The 22,469-nt window shown below is 35.8% G+C and overlaps 2 protein-coding genes and 3 long non-coding RNA genes across 7 annotated transcripts; 2 read left to right on the top strand and 3 right to left on the bottom strand.

Annotated features, from left to right (window-relative positions):
* The first annotated feature begins 408 nt into the window (after window positions 1–408).
* LOC130015354 (uncharacterized) lies at window positions 409–2,040 on the top strand. Its single transcript, XR_008790478.1, has 4 exons — window positions 409–984; window positions 1,083–1,172; window positions 1,342–1,437; window positions 1,692–2,040. It is a non-coding gene; the product is annotated as an uncharacterized LOC130015354 (long non-coding RNA).
* LOC130015353 (uncharacterized) lies at window positions 1,971–3,596 on the bottom strand. 2 transcript variants are annotated; one of them, XM_056105301.1, is made up of 4 exons: window positions 3,458–3,596; window positions 2,868–3,202; window positions 2,360–2,784; window positions 1,971–2,284 (listed from the first exon to the last, which is right to left on the bottom strand). In XM_056105301.1, the coding sequence occupies exons 1-3, from the start codon at window positions 3,508–3,510 to the stop codon at window positions 2,723–2,725; spliced, it is 450 nt and encodes a 149-aa protein (XP_055961276.1). In that variant the 5' UTR covers window positions 3,511–3,596; the 3' UTR covers window positions 1,971–2,284; window positions 2,360–2,722. The 2 variants fall into 2 exon arrangements, with proteins under 2 accessions (XP_055961276.1, XP_055961275.1); XM_056105300.1 differs by having other exon boundaries at window positions 1,971–2,254; window positions 3,458–3,587.
* A 1,763-nt stretch (window positions 3,597–5,359) lies between these two features.
* On the top strand, window positions 5,360–22,097 carry LOC126674119 (uncharacterized). 2 transcript variants are annotated; one of them, XM_050368502.2, is made up of 4 exons: window positions 5,360–6,457; window positions 7,225–8,867; window positions 8,956–9,718; window positions 21,235–22,097. In XM_050368502.2, the coding sequence occupies exon 2, from the start codon at window positions 7,227–7,229 to the stop codon at window positions 8,580–8,582; it is 1,356 nt and encodes a 451-aa protein (XP_050224459.1). In that variant the 5' UTR covers window positions 5,360–6,457; window positions 7,225–7,226; the 3' UTR covers window positions 8,583–8,867; window positions 8,956–9,718; window positions 21,235–22,097. The 2 variants fall into 2 exon arrangements, with proteins under 2 accessions (XP_050224459.1, XP_055961164.1); XM_056105189.1 differs by lacking the exon at window positions 5,360–6,457 and having other exon boundaries at window positions 6,956–8,867.
* Window positions 10,064–12,679, bottom strand: LOC126674122 (uncharacterized). Its single transcript, XR_007639440.2, has 3 exons — window positions 12,329–12,679; window positions 11,057–11,143; window positions 10,064–10,345 (listed from the first exon to the last, which is right to left on the bottom strand). It is a non-coding gene; the product is annotated as an uncharacterized LOC126674122 (long non-coding RNA).
* On the bottom strand, window positions 18,393–20,970 carry LOC126674121 (uncharacterized). Its single transcript, XR_007639439.2, has 3 exons — window positions 20,658–20,970; window positions 19,386–19,472; window positions 18,393–18,674 (listed from the first exon to the last, which is right to left on the bottom strand). It is a non-coding gene; the product is annotated as an uncharacterized LOC126674121 (long non-coding RNA).
* Window positions 22,098–22,469: the final 372 nt, after the last annotated feature.

Below are 22,469 nucleotides of genomic sequence, written 5' to 3'. Positions count from 1 at the left end.
ACGAAATCGAAAGATAAAATTAAATTTATTTTCATTTAAAAAAAGTACAAATAAATCCTTTATTTTTAAAAACTAACTAAAAATCATAATCAAATTAAACTAATTTAAATTCTTTAATAAAGTTTAAACACATACAAGTAATATATGTTAGACATGGAGAACGTTTTTAAATTTTTTCCAAATGAAAAAGACGTCAATTTAATATTTCAGGATACAATTGAAACACAAAAATACAAAATAAGGTAAAATTGACAAATTTTCAACGTCAGGGTAGAATCGAAAAGATCGGGGAATTTTGAGGCATTAGGCCTTTTTTTTTTCTCAAAAGCTAAAGGTTAAGTCCATTTAAATTAAAAGCTGAACATAAAAAAATTCCCTCTCTCTATAATTTTTATTCTCTCATTCTCTCTAAAAAAAATCTCATTTTCTTCATGTTTTTAAGGGTGGGAGAAGATGACTTTTTTGGTTAGCCGGAAAAATCATCTTATCTCCGCCCATATTACTAATTATTTTAGTTCAATAAGTCTTAGTTCACAAATTTAGTGTTTGATTTGGATTTTGCTTTTTTCTTATTGGAATAAAGTTTAAAGTTTTATATATCTTCTTTAATTAAGATTTTTTGGATCACACTAGTGTTTGTTTGAGCTTTTAAGAAATGAAAAGAGTATCAACCTATCTTTTTAGAGTTTCACTGAAGATGTAGATTGAAGATCAAAAATAGTAGGTTTCAACGGATCAAGCGGATTGAATTATAAATCGAAAAAAGAAAATTTCAAAACACCCAAATTTGTTTTTTTTTTGGCATTGAGCTTTATTTTGTTATTAAAGGTTAAATGTTATTAAGGAATCATAATTGATGCTGAATAACATTTTATTTGTGACTTTCTTAATTTTTTACACAGATAATCGAGTCGAGTTCGAGTATCTATATTATCGGAGCTCGTGCTCGAGCTCTCAAAATGGAGCTGGATCAAGTTTGGATATGTATGTCATTTTGTGTTGTCTAGCCTCCTCATTGTTAGAATAGAACAGCCATGGCTGTTATTTCACTAAATCAATTTATTTTGTGTTTGGTTACTCAGAAACTGAAGCAAAAGTTCTTGATTTGATTTCTTTGAGGAAGTGAAATAGCAATGGAAACAGTTGAAAAAACTGAAGAAACAGTCTCCAATGTAAGAACAACCGCGCATAATATTTGAAATATCTTTAAAACTTTATGTAACGCGTAATTTCTATAGGATTGGTTGTAGTAATAATAGTATTTCAATTAGAATTTCAATTACATAACTGAGGAACCTTAGATGTTAATATTTCTGATTTTATTTTCCTTCTTTAACTTAGGAAACACTGAAATCGGCCGGAACTGTGAACTGGGGTGCAGCAACAGTAATGTGCTGCTGGGATCAGTTTTGGGTGCAGCATTCTGTTTTCCTCTTGGTAATGGATCTCATCTTCCTTGTATTTTTTATTTGATTTGTTGTTTATGTTTAGAAGTAGGACGAATGTTTGGTCCCTATATGCTCTTCAACCTGCTACTACGGAAGCGAATCCCAAATAGTGGTGGATTGTTCTCTTGGTTTCGAACACCATTGATGCTTTGAACTGCGAGTCAAAGACTATGCTGAAAATTCACTGCTAGAAATATTCAAGGACGTTTCAACTTCTAATATAGTTACGGTATATTGTGGTAGGATGGGTGCAACTGAAGCTTATAGAGAAAGCAAATGAAGCAAATGTTGATTCTAATGCAAGCGGAGAAGCAAGAAGCGGCGTCGGTGCTGCAATTGAGAGGCTTGAGGGTAACTTGAAAGTGAAGTAGTTAATATCTCAAGTAACTATTGTAGGCATAATACCTCACTGATGTCCCATCGACTTGAGAGTTCGTATCAAGAGAAGAAATCTTTGCTAAAAGTAGAATCAAACAAAGTAGAAATACATTTGTTTTTATTATAGCAAGATAGTGCTATGTATTAATAATTTAATACACATAATTTTATAATTATTTTATTTATTTATTCAAGTCGTTGAATCGTTTAAACACTCGTAATCTAGAAATAAATGTCTTGCTATTGAGGAATTCCCTTCCTTCCATTCTAAAACGCATTTTATTTTTTATACAAATTTTAAGAAATCGAGCTATGTAAACTTTTCCTTACCTACCCAAAAGTAATGTTTCCACAAGCAGCAGCCGGTTTCGTCGGAACAGCAGCAAGTTGGATTGGAACTCCACCACCAGCAACATGTTCACCATGGTCTTCATCAGCATCAATATATTCACTGTGGTCTTCACCATATGAATTAATGGATTAGCAATCAAGACAAACAAAACTGGAAAAAAATGCCGATAATTAACTTTTACCTCCAGCAGTATGTGGGGCGACTAAAGCAAGAGCCGATGGACGTGGATTTGATGGATACGGTCCGTGAAAACTTAACAAGTTGAATGCTCCTATCATGCGATTGAGAGGAAGAGGTGACGTCACAGTTCCGATGCCTCTAAACTCCCGCGACGTCTCAAGTCTCCGACATTTGTGAGGCTGAATTGGAACATCTCTCCGGCCACATGTATTACTAAGGGCGATTTGAGACTCTAGACATTTCAGTAGCTCGTGAAGTCCGTTGTATCGCAATACCTTTAACGTAGAAATAGGCGAGCTTTCAACAACTCCGGCCCATTGAGGATGAGTCTCGAGATAATTCGTCCGAAATGAAATCCGATGTTTCAATTCATTAATAAATAGCGAAAGACCATAATGGACCAACATCCCATAAACCTCATCATATCTAATAAACAAACAACAAAAGATCAATGTGTAAAAATTACAAAAACATACTGAATTTAAAACACTAGTTTAAGTGTTGCTTACTCATAGACATCAGTTTGAATTCCATTTTTAATATTCTCCAACACCCTTGGAGGCCGCTGTTGAATTCAGGAGAATCGTTAGGAATCTCAAAATTACTCACAGCCGCCATCCATCTTTCAAAGGATATTCGATCCTTGAGCTCTGCATGGAGAGTGAACATGCCAGTGTATTCCAAAGCTCTCTCCAGCTGAGCATTCACATCAGTGCCCGGGGTGCTCGATAGATGCGTAGCAGCTTGGCCTTGCTGGCACATGCATAAATGAAGATTCTTTTTAAATTTTGGAACATGCTCGGGGAGACCGAAATAAGACAGTCTCTCATACAAATGATCGAACCTGAAAAAGAGAAGCAAAGACACTTAATTAAAAACACATTTAGTTTGAAACCTAATAAAAACTGATCTAATCATTTGATAGCAGCCATTATCGGATAAAAGCACAAATTATTCCTTAACTGCAGCATTTGACAACATAGTATCATCACAAAATCACTCACAGCTAGTCTAATTACAAAATTTCAAACTGAAAATGTAGGAAATTTTAAGTTTCAAAGGAGGATTAGAAGCTAGGGTTTGGGATTCGGATGAATACCTATTTGATATAGGTACGGAATTCGACATATCCACCACGTCCTCGCATGACATGATTTTCCGCTTTCTCTCGCTTGCCGTTGCCGGGGAATACAAACAACACAAAGTAATTGCACACTCTAAGGCAATACATATACCTTTATAGGCTGGGCTTTCTGTCCCACCCACTTTACTTTATTTTAGGAAAAATTACACTCTATATGTTTTTTTAATTTTTTTTTTTACAAGAATACACTTTAATTTGTTGTTATAAAAATATTTTCTAAAAAGCCTTATTTTCAAAAAAAAAAAAAAAATCGTTCTTTTGAAAACATTTAACTGAAAATAGGCATCTTTTTGAAAGCCCTTTTATCTTATTTTAGAGGAAATTATACACAATACTTGCTTTCTGAAACTAATTCCAAAAATATGGAGGCTTTTGTCTTTTTGCAAACAATACTTACTAAAGTTTTAAAATTGCAAAAAATTGTATTGGAACTTAAAGTTTACAAAAATACGTAGCTTTTGAATTGCAGTTCTAATTAAAGAATTTGTTTATATAAAATCCTTTACTTCCGAGACGACGGAGGAAGAAGCGGTGGCTGACTAAATGCTTGTTGATCGCACAAGAATGAATGAAAGAACTGCTTCCCAAAGCAATTAGATTTCGATTCTAATTTAAAGAGCTAATACAAATTTAAAAAACTTTTTCTCCATTAAGTAATCAGGTGATCAAAGCTTCTTTCTAAAATTAGTCTAATTTTTACCTTTTTCATCATCAATTGGTTATATTATTTTGTACTACTAGAAATTGTTTAAAGAAATGGATAAGATGAAAAACATAATACACATATAATTTTATAAGTATATTTATTTTATTCAAGCCGTTCAACTGATGGTTGAAAACTAGTTAGACAACCAATTCAATTTTTAAAACACTGAAAAAATATGTTGAAGAACTTTCTTCCTTCCATTTTAAAAATCATTCTATTTTTTATACACATTTAAAAAAAACAAGCTCTATAAATTTTTCCTTACCTATCCCAATTCAATTTCACCATGATTGATTAAAGTTGGAAAAATTACCATAAGGGTCAAGAAGAGTGTACGTTCATGGCTGACTGAATTAGAGAAATCAATAAATCGATGTTATAAAAAAGGGTATGCAATCAAAAAGAGGTTTCCGACAAAAAAGAATATCAAAAAGAGGTGTGAAAAATACGTTTAAATCAGTAGTAGATACTTTATGCACATGCCATTCAGGAATGTGAAAAACAAACCGAACTAAATTTAAAAACCAAACCAAACCGAATTGTAAGAATGATTCGGTCTGGTTTAATTCAATTGATATTCTTAAAAGGTTAATTATTTAAAACCACCGACGTTGATTTTTTTTTCATTTATACCCTGGCGTTGAAAAACTTTCAATTGTACTCTTATTTGGGTTTTCATGCTTACCCAAATGAAAGAAAAATTATGCATCATATCGTGGAATAGGATCATCGCTACATGTTGATATGGTAGTAAAAACAAAATCGGGCACGACGTGCCCTGTCCAGAAACGCGAAACCGAGTCTCAAAAATGAGAAAAACGAACCTTAACGTAAACGTGTACGTAAAGATGATTCGTAAGGATAACGATATGAAATGTAATGTAATTGGTTTGTTTTAATTAATTTGAGGATGAAAATATTAAAAACAATTTAATAAAAGGGTTATTATCATATTTTTTCTATTTGAAAAAATACAAACAAATCTTTCAGCTTTAAAAATGTTCAAATAAATCCTAACAATTAATTAATTTTTAAACTTATATTAACAAAATTAAAAGATTAAAATACACTTCCGCCCGTGAACTGTACTCCTCCTATTTATAAACCCGCTTCCGTCCACCCAAAAAATCACCACCGCCCATAAAATGAACAGACCCAAATCAGGGTCTGTTCATAAATTACAGGGAGGCAATGGTATGGCCAAGTAAAAAAGAAAAAAAGCTATATCCAGTGAATATACCATTAAACAACGCAATTTGAACCAAGCATGTGAACATTTAACATGACTGACGAACTGAGCTCCACGGAATGTGAGGGACATATTCAGATTGTAATAAAAAAAAGATGAAGAACATATGAAAGTTAATCACCGTCAAATCTCTTTCTCTAAACTGTCAAATCAATTAAGGGGAGCTTATCCAAAGAGGAATAAGAAATTACAAAGTACATAAACTGACAAATTATGGAGAAACATACCATGAGCCCACCAAAAACGCCATCAACTAAAATTCGGGTCCAAGAGTCAAAATTTGGTAAACTCGTTTAACCTGAAGCAGTATGCTGAATGGGGGATTCTGAACCACCACCAGCATGTTGACTTGGGACTCCACCGGCGGCAGCAGTAGCAAGTTGGTTTGGAACTCCACCAGCGGCAGCAGTAGCAAGTTGGATTGGAACTCCACCGGCGGCAGCATGTTCATCATGGTCTTCAGCATCAATATATTCGGGTTTTTGACATTTTTGTGTCTCATAGACACAAAAATTCTAATTTTGTGCCTTCCACCCAGCCCGCTATCTGATATAGCGGGCTGCACATCAGCCCGCCATCTCATATGGCGGGCTGGTGTGTGATTCCCTTTGACTGACCAGCTGCTCGGTCAAACGATTCCATGCTGTTGCAGGGAATCACGTGGACAAAGCAACCCGCTATATGAGATAGCGGGCTGCTTTGTAATAAATAGGTGAGTGCTGAAGCACTCACCTATTCAAATACAGAGATAGCAAAATTGTTAGAAGAGAAAAAAAAATTATTAGAAGACAGGAAAAATTGTTAGAAGAGAAAAAAAAATTAGAATTGTAATTAAATTTTAGTGGTTATCTCGTTAAAAAAAAATAGTGAATTTTAGTAGAGTTTGACAGAGTGATTTTTCCGGAATTAAGCGACGGAGTTTATTTTGTGGAGCTTATCAGATATTTTTCTAAAGCTACATATTATTTTTCGGTATGCTATTTTACGAGGTCTACAAGAGGTTAGTCCGTATTTATTTTTAATTAATTTAGTTTTACTTTATTTTAGAAAATATTGAAATTAAAAAATGTTAGAGTTTATTATAGATTAGAAAATGTTAGAATTAGATTGAAAATATTTTTTAGAAAATATTATAATTTAGTAATTGTTAGAAGTTATAGAAATTTTAAAAATTTACATTATTTTAAATATTTATTTAGTTTAAAAAACTTCATAGGAATCTTGTTAAGTATTATATTTTAGAAATTGATATAATTTTTAATATAGTGTAGAAATTAGAAATTAGTATTTGAAAATATATCATAGCAATGTCGTATACAATTTGTCTAGAATATGTGTTTTGAAATTTAGAGTAAGTTTTTTATAAAGTTATTAATTGTTAAGAAAAAATATGACATAATTGTTACTATATAATGTAGTTATTAATTGTTTGATGAGTAGCCTGTGAATATTAGAATTTTATTTTAAAAATCAGAGTAACATTTATTCATGACACATGCTTATAGTAAATTTTTAAAAAATAAGATAGAATAGTCTTTATAAAAAATAGTATTTTGAAAATATAGTATACACTGTTTAGGAAATGACTAAAATTTGAATATACATGATTATTATAATATTTTGTAATTTAAAATAGTACATAAAAATTAATTTTAGAAATAACAGTTTTATTTTAGAAATTGTTATAATTTTTAATGAGTAACATGTGAATATTAGAAATTAATTTTAGAAAAAAGAGTAACATTTATTCATGACAAATGCTTGTAGCAATGACGACAATCGATTTGTCGTTTGTGATACGGTTTGACGGTAGAATTGTAAACTCTCCCCGTGGAGTAGAATATTTTGGGGGTAGTTATGTGCAAGTGCCGTTGACTGGAAGAATAAATATTCAACAGTTGATTGATATTTGTGGATCGGCAATATCCAGTGTTGTGGGCCCGGTGGAGATCAGCAAGATATATTTTCGGGTACCTTATGTTCAAAGGGAACAATTATATTCCTATTCGTTGCTGGATGTCAAGGGCGACCCACATGTATGTGCTATTCTGACCGAGGCAGGTCGCATGCCAGCACTAAGATTTTTAGAGTTGTACGTGGAGTACCGCAAGGCAATTGTTGAAGATATTTCTATTGATCAACTGCATAAATCTGCTTCTAGTGAGTCGGAGAGGGACAGTGAGGAAGAAGGAGAACACGATCACTACGAGACCGAAGAGGAGAATATGGAAGACATACTCACTGCTGCTGAACATTGTAATGTAGAAGAAAATACAGTGTACCAGTCCCCACTGCCGGCACATGTTAGACGTGTAGATCTCGAAGACTTCGACGTTGACTTGGACTCATGGGAAAAGCCGAAAGTTGAGTGGGAGAGGGGGATGGAGTTTGAAAAAGGGATGACTTTCTCGAGCCGAGATGCTGTTCGGGCTTGTGCTGTTACCTATTCGGTGGACAATGGAAGAGAGTTCAAGAGTTGTCGGACGACGCACACGACAATAGTTCTCGTTTGCAAGCACAAAGAGATATGCCCATCGTGGCTGCGTGCCACACTTCTTCAGAAAACCAACACATGGACGTTGACAAAATATATCGGGCCACACATATGCGATATGCAAGTGTCAGTTCGTCACCACCGGAATTTTGGGATTGCTCAGATCGCCAATTATATTAAGACGCAAGTGCTAGGTCAACGTGACATACGGATCAAGACGTTGATTGCGGGACTACTTGAATTTACTGGAGTAGCTCTTCCGTATAAAAGGGTGTGGTACGGCAAAGAGAGGGCAATCTGCAGCGTTTATGGGGACTGGGAATACAATTACAGTCAACTGACAAAGTTCATGGATAATATGGTGAAAGTGAATCCTGGATCCTTCTGGCATGGCGAAGTTATGAAATCTATTAGTATTGTGGATTTCAATGTGCGTACATTAAGTGGATTTAATTCTAGCAATATCCATTTCCAACAGGCCCAATATCTGAGTGTGGCGGGCTTCAATGTAGAATTTTCCAACGGATATTCTGGACGTTCTTTCCGATGGTGGACGGATTTCCGTTTTGCAAGCCAATTCTATTCATCGACGGCACCCACTTATACGGCAAATATAAGATGCACATGTTGATAGCTTCGGCGATAGATGGCAACAACCATATAATGCCGGTGGCTTTTGCGCTCGTGGAATCAGAATCCATTGCCAGTTTTGAATATTTCCTGGGTCATCTCCGAGATCAAGTCTTACGCAGTCGCAAGGTTGCCATTGTTTCTGATCGCGCTCCCGGATTAATTTCCGTTTTGAAACGTCCGGAGTGGGACGACGTCGATCACTTTTTCTGCATAAGACATTTAATGGCCAATTTCCACTCTTTAATCGGAAATAGGGACTTGAAGGATTTGGTTGAGAAAGCGGGTAATATTTGTGAAACTTATCAAAACCTGTTTTTTTTAAAGAATATACAATTTATCCCACTAACAATTACAATCATACATACGTATAGGTCGGGCCTTTCAAGAGAAGAAGTACGACGCATGCATTGAGAGCATGAGGATAAGATCGGCGGAAGGGCATGCATACTTGACCAACACAGAACATTTGAGACCCGAGCAGTGGACTATGTGTCATGACAAAAAGGGGCAACGAAACGGGGTTATGACAACGAACTACGCCGAGTCCGTTAATGCGATGCTGAAGAATATAAGGGGCCTTCCTATCACAGCAATGATAGAGGCTATCTTTGACAAGCTCAGTGATACGTTTGTCCGGCGTTGGGACATCTATAAAGACCTAATCGCCAAAGGCGTCATGTTTACTCTGATCTGCATCGCGCACATCAAAAAGGAAACGCTAAAGGCCCGCTACCATAGTTGCAAGAAATATAACTCGGACATCATGACTTGCAGGGTGACCACCAGGAAGGACAATCAGCGGAATAAGGGAGGAAATATTCAGAAGGTCAACCTTAAAAAAAGGAGGTGCTCGTGCGGTAAGTTTCAACACCGTAAATTGCCCTGCTCCCATGCCATGGCAGTCATTCACGATCAGAAGTTGAACCCCCACGACTTCATCGGGTGGCGCTATAGAACCGAGAATGCCATTCAAGTCTGGAATACTCCGTTTAAACAGTTACCTGACTGCAAGAAGTGGATTGCTTCTCGGGAGATACCCTTCATCCCAGATGTTAACAGGATAAGAACGAAGGGGCGACCGGTAAACAGACGGATCAGGAATGACATGGACCAGACCTATAGGGAGGACAGCATGTCACGACCCGATTCTCGGCATCGAGACCGGCGCTAGGGAATGGGAGTGGTTGCTCCGAAACCCGTAGCAAGCCTTAAAATAAATTAAAATTCACTTAAAATTTTTCGCGGAATTTAAATCATTTTCGAACATTTTAAAATCGCAGTTTAAAACGTTCTATTATCAATTACCATTTAAAACATGCACATAATTTTTCTCTTTATTTATTGCATTTTAGTTTCAAAACCATTTCTCTATGGTTTATCATGCATCTCAAGTGCATACCATCTTACTATGGTAATTACTGCATTTCACTATGCAGGCCATTTCTCTATGGACTTAACCGCATTTCATTATGCAGACCATTTCATTATGGATTTAACTGCATTTCATTATGCAGATGCGCTCGCCGCATTTTATACTCGTGCAGTCGCTCGGACTTTCGCACAGCATTCACATATTACATTATATCAGAGTTTAAGCGTTATAAAATATAAAGCATAAATAAGTCCAACGACTACTAAGGTATCACCGTTCATTATTCTAGCTACTGCAACTCTAGACACATAAAGGAAAGTCATTCTCACTTATTCAATCCAGGGATTTCCGGAACAAGAAATTGGAAATCCTCACCTCAAACTACTCGCCTGTAAAAATATTAAATTCAACGGGGTCAGTTATAAAAACTGGTGAATGCGTACAACATGTACTAATAAACATTAATATGAAAGCAATGCATTCCAGATTACCGATTCATATGAAACCCTAAACCATGATTCATGTTCCTATATGCTTTCAAAACAGGAAACATAAATATTCCACATCATTTCATCATATTCGGGTTAACCTTTTTATGGCCGTATTTATTCATTTCTTTTTGTACTCTAGCCCGTCAAATCTGATCATTCATATTTTACGTATGTGATGGTCTTTAGACTCTTTTCACCATACAACAGATTTCGGCAGTACATATATACCGTCGCCATTTTCACTTTTTTAAAAGGTTCAACCTCTCAGATCTCGGCAGTTTCTCTTTACTGCCTTTGGTCGTCTATATTCCGTTGCCTCTGAAGATCTGTTCACACAGAGTCTAGGCCGTCGCCTGACTTTCCAGGCCGTCGCCAGGATTCACACAGTATATTCACATGCAACCCATTCTAAATGCAATACCGGTGATCACACAGCACTATTGCCGCCCAATAGTAAGCACGTTTCAATGAATCTAAATCGGTTTCAACACTATGAATAGTTCATGCGATTTAAATTCAAAATAAAATAAAGCATTTGCAAATCATGTAAAGCAGTTCGCAATATTTTTAATACTAATATTTAGCAGTATAAGTTGTAAACACACTCACAGTACTCGCTTATTCCAATTATAAAAATACCACCCGTCGAATATCAAAACCTTTGCTCGCCGGTTTCCGCGACAAAACTCGCTGGATCTAATTTAGAGATTAAGACATTAATAAATGTAATAACTCTAAATTCTAGGATAAACTCTAGACCGACTCAACCATATAACCACATAATCACAAACCAAATTTGATTCCGACTATCTATATCCGCGTCATCGTATTTCTATACGATACACCACGTAGCTTATTTATTTCAATAAATAAACATAGAATTATAATTCCATTATAATTCTAACACACATACAAAAATATCCAAAAATATTTTTCCGTAAAATATTTTTGACCCGGGGCTCGGCCCCCCCTTATTTTCTGCCAAAAACATTTCGGCACTAACTGCTGCCAAATGAGTTTAGGACTGAGCCAACATGCTCTATCCCCTCTACTCATACTCCGGTCACCGTATTCCGGTGGTTTTGGCCGGAAAACTCAAAAACGCTAAAAACGCTTAAAAATCCATTTTAAGCCATTTTAACACCGAAATTCATCAAAATTATTTTCAAATACATTTTTAATTTTTATCTTGTAAAAACAGCAGCCCAATATTTTTAAAATAATATTTTCCATTATTTTAACCATTAAAACCGAAATAATCAATTAATAATCAAGACCGATTATTAATCCTTCAAAACACTACACAAAAATCATTTAAACTCCACACATAATTATCAAACACATTTCATAAATTTTTCATAAATATTTTCTGCCCAGAATTTAAAATGACAGTTTTACCCTTTTTCCATAAATTTTAGCCGAATAGAGTTATTAAAATTTAAACCCGATTATTAAACCGCTAAAAGTTAACCATTAAGCATTTAATTAACATCAACCACAAATATAACTCATCCATGAACAAAGTTATTTCCAGAAATTTAAAATCATTTTATTTACCCTTTTTAAGCTATTTTTAAGCTTTAAAACAATTAAAAACCGAAACCCAATTAATTACATTAACACCCGAATAAATTAACATTTTTAATCCACAAAAATTTAACTTTAAAGCATATATAAATATCATCATTTAGATCAGCCCAGAAATTTAAATAAATAATTTAATTTTCACGGAAAAATTATTTTAAAACCGAAACCCATTAAACTAGTAATTAAAACCAACTAATTATCCATCAAACATCAAATTTAAACCATCCTAAGCATGTTTCTAGACCTCAACCAACATCAGCAAATAAAAACTAAGATTTGAGCTTGAAATTATACCTCAAACGAACATGCAAATATAGATTAATGATCTACGTAAGCTCCTCGTCAATTTCCGTTAAGAAAATTTTGAGAGAAAATCAAAGGATAAATTTTTGTGTTTTGAGCTTGAATGGTTCGGCACCCACACTCAAATGGAGAAGATGAAATAGAGACTTGGGCACCAAGTTTAGCTTAGGAAAATATCTAGATATTTATTTGAAGTTTCAATTATTTACAAGTTTGCCATTATGGCATTCTTGTAAATAATTCGAACTCTAGGGGCAAAATAATTTCAACTTTACCAAATATTCAAAAACATTAAATCATATCATATGGGCTGTTTTTAAAATATTTTTGGGCTTTTAAAAATATTTAAAATAATTATTTTTACGGTTTTTAGTGAAAAATCACAAAATTCACTTTTAATACGTAAAATTGCCAAAAATCACATTTAAGGCAAACACATAGCAAATCACATTTTTACCCTTATAAATTCATCACGTGAATTTATTCACTATTTTCGAGGTCCTAATCAATTAAAATCGGACACACACGAAAATAAACGCTAATAATTCTACGGGGTATTACATTCACCCCTCCTTATAAGAAATTCGTCCTCGAATTTCAAAACAACCTATTACCTTGAGCAAACAAGTGGGGATATCGTTTCCGCATATCCGCCTCCGTTTCCCACGTACATTCCTCAATTGTACGGCTCCTCCAGAGCACTTTTACCATAGGTATCTCCTTACTACGGAGTTTCCTAATCTGGGTATCCACAATTTCTACGGGTTCTTCCTCATAAGATAGTTCCTCGTCTATCTCAACCTCCTGAGGTTGAATAAGTCTATGAGGGTCAGGAATATACTTCCTAAGCATCGACACGTGAAACACTGGATGTACCTGCGACATCTCAGACGGTAATGCTAACTTATAAGCTACCGCTCCTATTCGCTCAACTACCTCGTAAGGTCCTGCATACCTCGGCGCTAGCTTTCCTTTCTTTCCAAATCGGATTACACCTTTCATAGGTGATATTTTAAGAAACACAAAATCTCCGACTTGAAATTCTATATCCTTTCTCCTCACATCAGCATAGCTCTTTTGCCGACTAAATGCAGTTTCTAAACGTTGCTTAATCAACGGCACTTTCTCAGACGTAATCTGAACTATTTCAGCTCCTGCCAACTTTCTTTCTCCAACTTCTTCCCAACAAATTGGAGATCTACACTTACGTCCATACAACGCCTCATACGGTGCCATCTCAATACTGGAATGATAACTATTGTTATATGAAAACTCTACTAACGGTAGATACTCATCCCAATGGCCTCCGAAATCTAAAACACACATTCTTAACATATCCTCCAAAGTCTGGATGGTCCTTTCAGACTGTCCATCTGTTTGGGGATGAAACGCTGTACTAAAATCTAAACGCGTTCCTAAAGCCTCTTGCAGACTTTGCCAAAATCGGGATGTAAAAACTGATCCTCGATCTGACACAATTGACACAGGAACTCCATGTAAACTGACCACTTTGTCAATATAAATCTGTGCCAATTTCGCTGCCGTATAGGTAACCTTGATCGGAATGAAATGAGCCGACTTTGTCATTCGATCAACGATAACCCATATCGAATCAAAACCATGTTGCGACTTAGGCAATCCAACGACAAAATCCATGGTTATTCTTTCCCATTTCCATTCTGGTATTGGTAATTGTTGCAAAAATCCAAATGGTCTCTGATGTTCCAACTTCACCTGTTGGCATATCGGACACTTAGCAACAAATTCTGCTATATCTCTTTTCATACCATTCCACCAATACATCTCCTTAACATCGTGATACATCTTGGTAGAACCAGGATGAACACTATACTTAGATCCATGTGCCTCTATCATAATTCTCTGTTTCAATTCCTCTACATTTGGTACGCACATCCTTGTACCAAATTTCAGAATACCACCTTTCCAATTATACTCAGAGTTCATTCCCTTTTGAACTTCTGCAATAACATGCTTTAGTTGAGGATCCGTTGTCTGAAGTTCCTTAATCTGATCATTCAATGTAGGTTTAATCGTCAATTGAGCTAACAAACTCCCCAAATACGAAACCTCTAATTGAACTCCTTGATCAAACAACGAATGCACTTCTCTAATCATTGGTCTCTTCTCAACTAAAGTAACATGAGCTAAACTTCCTGCTGATTTTCTGCTCAACGCATCAGCCACTACGTTAGCTTTGCCAGGATGATACTGTATCGTACAGTCATAATCCTTTAGCAACTCCATCCACCTTCTCTGCCTGAGATTCAACTCTCTCTGATCAAATATGTATTTCAGACTCTTGTGATCAGTGAATATTTCGCATTTTGCTCCATATAGGTAATGTCTCCAAATCTTTAATGCAAATATCACTGCTGCTAATTCTAGATCATGGGTTGGATAATTAACTTCATGCTTTTTCAACTGGCGAGAAGCATAAGCTATAACTCGTCCATGTTGCATCAGTACACATCCTAACCCGATCCTAGAAGCATCACAATAGACTGTAAGTCCATCACTACCTTCTGGTAATGCCAGAACTGGAGCTGTCGTCAAACACTCCTTCAGCTTCTGGAAACTCACTTCACATTGATCATTCCAAATGAACTTCGCGTTCTTCTGAGTCAGCTTAGTTAATGGTGCAGACAACTTAGAAAAGTTTTGCACAAACCGTCTATAATAACCAGCTAAACCCAAGAAACTACGAATTTCTGTCACTGAACTTGGCCTTTTCCAATCCATCACAGCTTCAATCTTTTTAGGATCCACCTTAATCCCACTTTGAGATACTACATGTCCCAAAAATGCTACCTCTTCTAACCAAAACTCACACTTCGAGAATTTGGCATAAAGCTGATGATCTCTCAAAGTTTGTAACACAATCCTTAAGTGTTGCGCATGCTCCTCCTCTGTGCGCGAATAAATCAAGATATCATCTATGAACACTATCACGAATTGATCTAGAAACGGTTTAAAAATCCGATTCATCAAATCCATGAAAGCCGCTGGTGCATTTGTCAATCCAAATGACATCACCAAAAATTCATAATGACCGTATCTTGTTCTGAATGCAGTCTTTGGAATATCATCATTTCTGATCTTCAACTGATGATAACCAGACCTCAGATCAATCTTCGAAAAGTACCTCGCTCCTTGCAATTGATCGAATAAATCGTCAATTCTGGGTAAAGGATACTTATTCTTGATTGTGACCTTATTGAGTTGTCTGTAATCTATACAGAGTCTCATTGATCCATCCTTCTTCTTAACAAACAACACAGGTGCTCCCCAAGGTGAGACACTTGGTCGTATAAATCCACGATCAATTAATTCTTCTAATTGATCCTTCAACTCCTTTAGTTCTGCTGGTGCCATACGATACGGAGGTATCGATATTGGACTTGTACCAGGAACTAGATCAATACAGAATTCAATCTCTCGATCTGGTGGTAATCCAGGTAACTCTTCTGGAAACACATCAGAATACTCCGAAACTACTGGTACATTATTCACACTTCCTACTTCCTTCTGAATATCTCGTACCAGAGCTAAAAATCCTTGACATCCTTTACTTAACATCTTTCTCGCTTTCAAAGCCGAGACTAAACTCTTTGGGGTTTCCAACTTCTCTCCCCGAATAGAGATAAGTTCAGTTCCAGGTACATGGAACGTCACTATCTTTTCTCTACAATCCACATTTGCATAATGTTGCGACAACCAATCCATTCCTAGGATGACGTCGAATTCTAAAACATTAAGCAACAACAAATCCGCAAGCGATTCTCGCTCTCCAATTAACACAGGACACGACGGATACACTACAGTAACGTCTATGCTTTCGCCTACAGGTGTAGCTACTAACAATGGGTTTTGCAAAATCACAGGTTGAATTCCTAATTTTAATGCAAAACTCGACGATACAAATGAATGCGTAGCACCGGGATCAAATAAAATTGATGCATCATGCGAGGATATTGAAAATATACCTTGCACTACCGCATTCGACGCATTCGCCTCTTGAGGATTGATCGCAAAAACTCTAGCCTGCCCTCCGCTAGCAGTTGCTCCAGATCCTCGTCCGCCTATGGTCCTTCCTCCACCACGATTACCAAAACCATATCCTCTTCCACGTTGTCCATTAAACACATTCTGGTTCTGTGCTTGCCCAGACACTGCAGGATATACAGGTCTAGGTTGTTGAAACATTGGTTGAACAACACTAGCACTTGAACCTTGTGGTCCAGACATAGGACATTCTCTAGAGAAGTGACCTTGCTGTCCACATGTGTAACAACCTCTCGTTGCCCAATAGCATGCTCCAAAATGCTTCTTCCCGCAAGTTGGACATAGTGGCATCGTTCCTCCTGAACTTCGTCCACTAGAACTTGATCCAGACATACTAAACCTCCTATCTTTCTTTCCCTTCTTAAATCCTTTACGATATAGTCCAGTGAACCTGTTCGTATTCGAACTAGCAGTTCCTTCTCTTACGAGCTCACTAGTAACATTGATCTTTCCAAATTGGATCAAAGTACTTTCCATCTGACGTGCACTATCGATGATTTGCACCAAATCCTTACTAACATCAGATAGCAATCCAATATATTCGGGTCCTAGCCCCTTAATAAACCTTGAATTCACCCTATCTCTATCCAACATCAGATCAGGTGTGAATCGACTCAATCTCGTGAACTCCGTCACATACTCCTGCACAGTCTTTCCTATCTTATTCAGACTCAACAGTTTCTCTCGATGATTCTCCGTTACTGGAAACGGCAGAAAGAAATTCTTAAATCGAGTGACAAATTCATTCCAAGTCATCTCTCCCATACTTGGTTGAATATGCCTTTGAAACCAATCCTTCGCAGATCCTTTTACTGACATCTCCACCATCAGTATAGACTGTCTTTCACTAGCATTAAGACGTCTAGCATTCATCTCTACTTCCTCTAAGAAATCTAACGCATCGTTCGATCCATCAAACTTCATGGGCTTGAGCCTCATGTAAGCCATAACGAGATCACGATCAACATTAGCACCAACTCTCTGCTGTTGGTAATCCAACTGCTCTCTGTGCATATTCTGCACTTCCGCTTGATTCGTTTGCATGGCTGCTATGCCAGCTAAAAATTGTTCGAAATCAAAGCCCGGAATATTAAAATTAGGCCCACGGCCTCTACCACGACCTCGACCACGTCCACGACCACGACCTTCGCCTGCTGCGGGTATCGCATCGTTATGAACGGACTCCTCATCATGAACATTCTCCTCTTGAATGTTTTCCTCATGCTGATCAGCCATTCTGATCAAAGCACGTCATCTATTAAAATCTATCTAAGCGTTCTAATCGTATACTATCAGGCTCTACTTACTCCTAACAAGCATACAGACTCGATCCTAGAGCACAGCTGGGAATATTTAAAACAAATGATGACTTAACAAATGACATGACAGAAATTATATGTTGCAGTAGACTCTATACCAATTTCCTAGGTTCACATTCCATACGGTATATAACAATGATACCACCTTTACTATCAACCACTTTTCGACTATCACTCAGTCGGTGGAAATGATACCAACTTTCATTACTCCTTACTCATATTAGTAATGGTTTAAGACTATAAACCATCACTTTGATATCAAACTCGACAATGGCCCGTTTTTCAACCATTGCTCTGATACCACCTTTGTCACGACCCGATTCTCGGCATCGAGACCGGCGCTAGGGAATGGGAGTGGTTGCTCCGAAACCCGTAGCAAGCCTTAAAATAAATTAAAATTCACTTAAAATTTTTCGCGGAATTTAAATCATTTTCGAACATTTTAAAATCGCAGTTTAAAACGTTCTATTATCAATTACCATTTAAAACATGCACATAATTTTTCTCTTTATTTATTGCATTTTAGTTTCAAAACCATTTCTCTATGGTTTATCATGCATCTCAAGTGCATACCATCTTACTATGGTAATTACTGCATTTCACTATGCAGGCCATTTCTCTATGGACTTAACCGCATTTCATTATGCAGACCATTTCATTATGGATTTAACTGCATTTCATTATGCAGATGCGCTCGCCGCATTTTATACTCGTGCAGTCGCTCGGACTTTCGCACAGCATTCACATATTACATTATATCAGAGTTTAAGCGTTATAAAATATAAAGCATAAATAAGTCCAACGACTACTAAGGTATCACCGTTCATTATTCTAGCTACTGCAACTCTAGACACATAAAGGAAAGTCATTCTCACTTATTCAATCCAGGGATTTCCGGAACAAGAAATTGGAAATCCTCACCTCAAACTACTCGCCTGTAAAAATATTAAATTCAACGGGGTCAGTTATAAAAACTGGTGAATGCGTACAACATGTACTAATAAACATTAATATGAAAGCAATGCATTCCAGATTACCGATTCATATGAAACCCTAAACCATGATTCATGTTCCTATATGCTTTCAAAACAGGAAACATAAATATTCCACATCATTTCATCATATTCGGGTTAACCTTTTTATGGCCGTATTTATTCATTTCTTTTTGTACTCTAGCCCGTCAAATCTGATCATTCATATTTTACGTATGTGATGGTCTTTAGACTCTTTTCACCATACAACAGATTTCGGCAGTACATATATACCGTCGCCATTTTCACTTTTTTAAAAGGTTCAACCTCTCAGATCTCGGCAGTTTCTCTTTACTGCCTTTGGTCGTCTATATTCCGTTGCCTCTGAAGATCTGTTCACACAGAGTCTAGGCCGTCGCCTGACTTTCCAGGCCGTCGCCAGGATTCACACAGTATATTCACATGCAACCCATTCTAAATGCAATACCGGTGATCACACAGCACTATTGCCGCCCAATAGTAAGCACGTTTCAATGAATCTAAATCGGTTTCAACACTATGAATAGTTCATGCGATTTAAATTCAAAATAAAATAAAGCATTTGCAAATCATGTAAAGCAGTTCGCAATATTTTTAATACTAATATTTAGCAGTATAAGTTGTAAACACACTCACAGTACTCGCTTATTCCAATTATAAAAATACCACCCGTCGAATATCAAAACCTTTGCTCGCCGGTTTCCGCGACAAAACTCGCTGGATCTAATTTAGAGATTAAGACATTAATAAATGTAATAACTCTAAATTCTAGGATAAACTCTAGACCGACTCAACCATATAACCACATAATCACAAACCAAATTTGATTCCGACTATCTATATCCGCGTCATCGTATTTCTATACGATACACCACGTAGCTTATTTATTTCAATAAATAAACATAGAATTATAATTCCATTATAATTCTAACACACATACAAAAATATCCAAAAATATTTTTCCGTAAAATATTTTTGACCCGGGGCTCGGCCCCCCCTTATTTTCTGCCAAAAACATTTCGGCACTAACTGCTGCCAAATGAGTTTAGGACTGAGCCAACATGCTCTATCCCCTCTACTCATACTCCGGTCACCGTATTCCGGTGGTTTTGGCCGGAAAACTCAAAAACGCTAAAAACGCTTAAAAATCCATTTTAAGCCATTTTAACACCGAAATTCATCAAAATTATTTTCAAATACATTTTTAATTTTTATCTTGTAAAAACAGCAGCCCAATATTTTTAAAATAATATTTTCCATTATTTTAACCATTAAAACCGAAATAATCAATTAATAATCAAGACCGATTATTAATCCTTCAAAACACTACACAAAAATCATTTAAACTCCACACATAATTATCAAACACATTTCATAAATTTTTCATAAATATTTTCTGCCCAGAATTTAAAATGACAGTTTTACCCTTTTTCCATAAATTTTAGCCGAATAGAGTTATTAAAATTTAAACCCGATTATTAAACCGCTAAAAGTTAACCATTAAGCATTTAATTAACATCAACCACAAATATAACTCATCCATGAACAAAGTTATTTCCAGAAATTTAAAATCATTTTATTTACCCTTTTTAAGCTATTTTTAAGCTTTAAAACAATTAAAAACCGAAACCCAATTAATTACATTAACACCCGAATAAATTAACATTTTTAATCCACAAAAATTTAACTTTAAAGCATATATAAATATCATCATTTAGATCAGCCCAGAAATTTAAATAAATAATTTAATTTTCACGGAAAAATTATTTTAAAACCGAAACCCATTAAACTAGTAATTAAAACCAACTAATTATCCATCAAACATCAAATTTAAACCATCCTAAGCATGTTTCTAGACCTCAACCAACATCAGCAAATAAAAACTAAGATTTGAGCTTGAAATTATACCTCAAACGAACATGCAAATATAGATTAATGATCTACGTAAGCTCCTCGTCAATTTCCGTTAAGAAAATTTTGAGAGAAAATCAAAGGATAAATTTTTGTGTTTTGAGCTTGAATGGTTCGGCACCCACACTCAAATGGAGAAGATGAAATAGAGACTTGGGCACCAAGTTTAGCTTAGGAAAATATCTAGATATTTATTTGAAGTTTCAATTATTTACAAGTTTGCCATTATGGCATTCTTGTAAATAATTCGAACTCTAGGGGCAAAATAATTTCAACTTTACCAAATATTCAAAAACATTAAATCATATCATATGGGCTGTTTTTAAAATATTTTTGGGCTTTTAAAAATATTTAAAATAATTATTTTTACGGTTTTTAGTGAAAAATCACAAAATTCACTTTTAATACGTAAAATTGCCAAAAATCACATTTAAGGCAAACACATAGCAAATCACATTTTTACCCTTATAAATTCATCACGTGAATTTATTCACTATTTTCGAGGTCCTAATCAATTAAAATCGGACACACACGAAAATAAACGCTAATAATTCTACGGGGTATTACACAGCAGCCCTAACTTCTGTAGTAGATGTAGTATTGCCGGTCACACTGCTCAAACTTGTACCAATTACAGAGATATGTGATATGTAATTTTCAATTTTCTTGTACCAGACTGATGTTATTTTAATTTTGGAAAAATTGATGTTATTTTAATTAATATTAAATGATGTTATTTTAATTATTGGAGCGTGTTTTTTAATATTCAGGTATGAGTTCTGCAAGACGTCGAAATCCATCAACAATTCAAATTGTCCAAAAATATGAGGATATATATTGTGAAGTTTGGTATGAAAAAAAAAGACCATTTGAAAACACCCCAATCCGTCCTTGCATGGAAAAGACACAAGCCGGGCATATATTTGTCGGTCGGCACTCAAAAAACTTGGCTGATTTTGGAAATGCCGTTGTGTCTCCTGAGCCCGAATGGGGGAGGTTGTGGGAAGTGAGATGCGAGATGGAGGCGTACTGTGATTTTCACGGCATACCTGTACCAAGAGCGATGTCCGCAACAATTGCAAGAAACACGGAATCGTCGGTACAATTTCTGATGGAACGTCTGGAGATTGAAACTCATGTGATGGGTCTACGACTAAGGGCAATTCACCAAGATACTCCTGATTGGTGCGACTTTTTTGTTGACGAAAGAAACCCTACGTCATGGAATATTATGGAGTTGCAGGATTACGACCAAGCCGATTCCGATGATTTTGTGAAATATCTCCCGTGGACTTTGCCAAGATGATGTGGCCAATGTTTTAATTACGTTATTTAAATCAAACTTTTTATGTAATTTATAAATGGTTTTATAATTTCTGAACTCCCATATAATTTGTAAACTCGTATATTATTTATATTGTATTTCGATGTTGTTAATTATGTTGTTGTTTTTATTCGTATATTATTTATATTATATTTCAGTGTGTTAATTATATAGTTGTGCATAATTTGTATATTATTTATATTATATTTCAGTGTTGATAATTAAATAGTTTTGCAGGTATGGCTGACCCTGCCGCGCACGACTACTTCCGTCCTGGACCAGTTCAGGGTGTCCTACTATAGAGCCAGTCTAATCACAGGTCTCAGAATGTTTGGGAGCATCCGGTAAGCAATGTTTTGTTTTTTACATAAAAATGTTTTATCTTGTTGTTTTGGCAAAACTAATTTTTGGAAACATGTTTAATTTCAGGGCACTTCTGCGTTAGGCTCTCGTTCTGCAGGATCGTTTCCCCCGCTACGGAAGCT

This window comes from Mercurialis annua, linkage group LG3 (assembly GCF_937616625.2).
Source record: "Mercurialis annua linkage group LG3, ddMerAnnu1.2, whole genome shotgun sequence".
In the NCBI taxonomy this organism is placed as follows: domain Eukaryota; kingdom Viridiplantae; phylum Streptophyta; class Magnoliopsida; order Malpighiales; family Euphorbiaceae; genus Mercurialis; species Mercurialis annua.
This window is presented reverse-complemented; position numbering and strand designations above follow the sequence as displayed.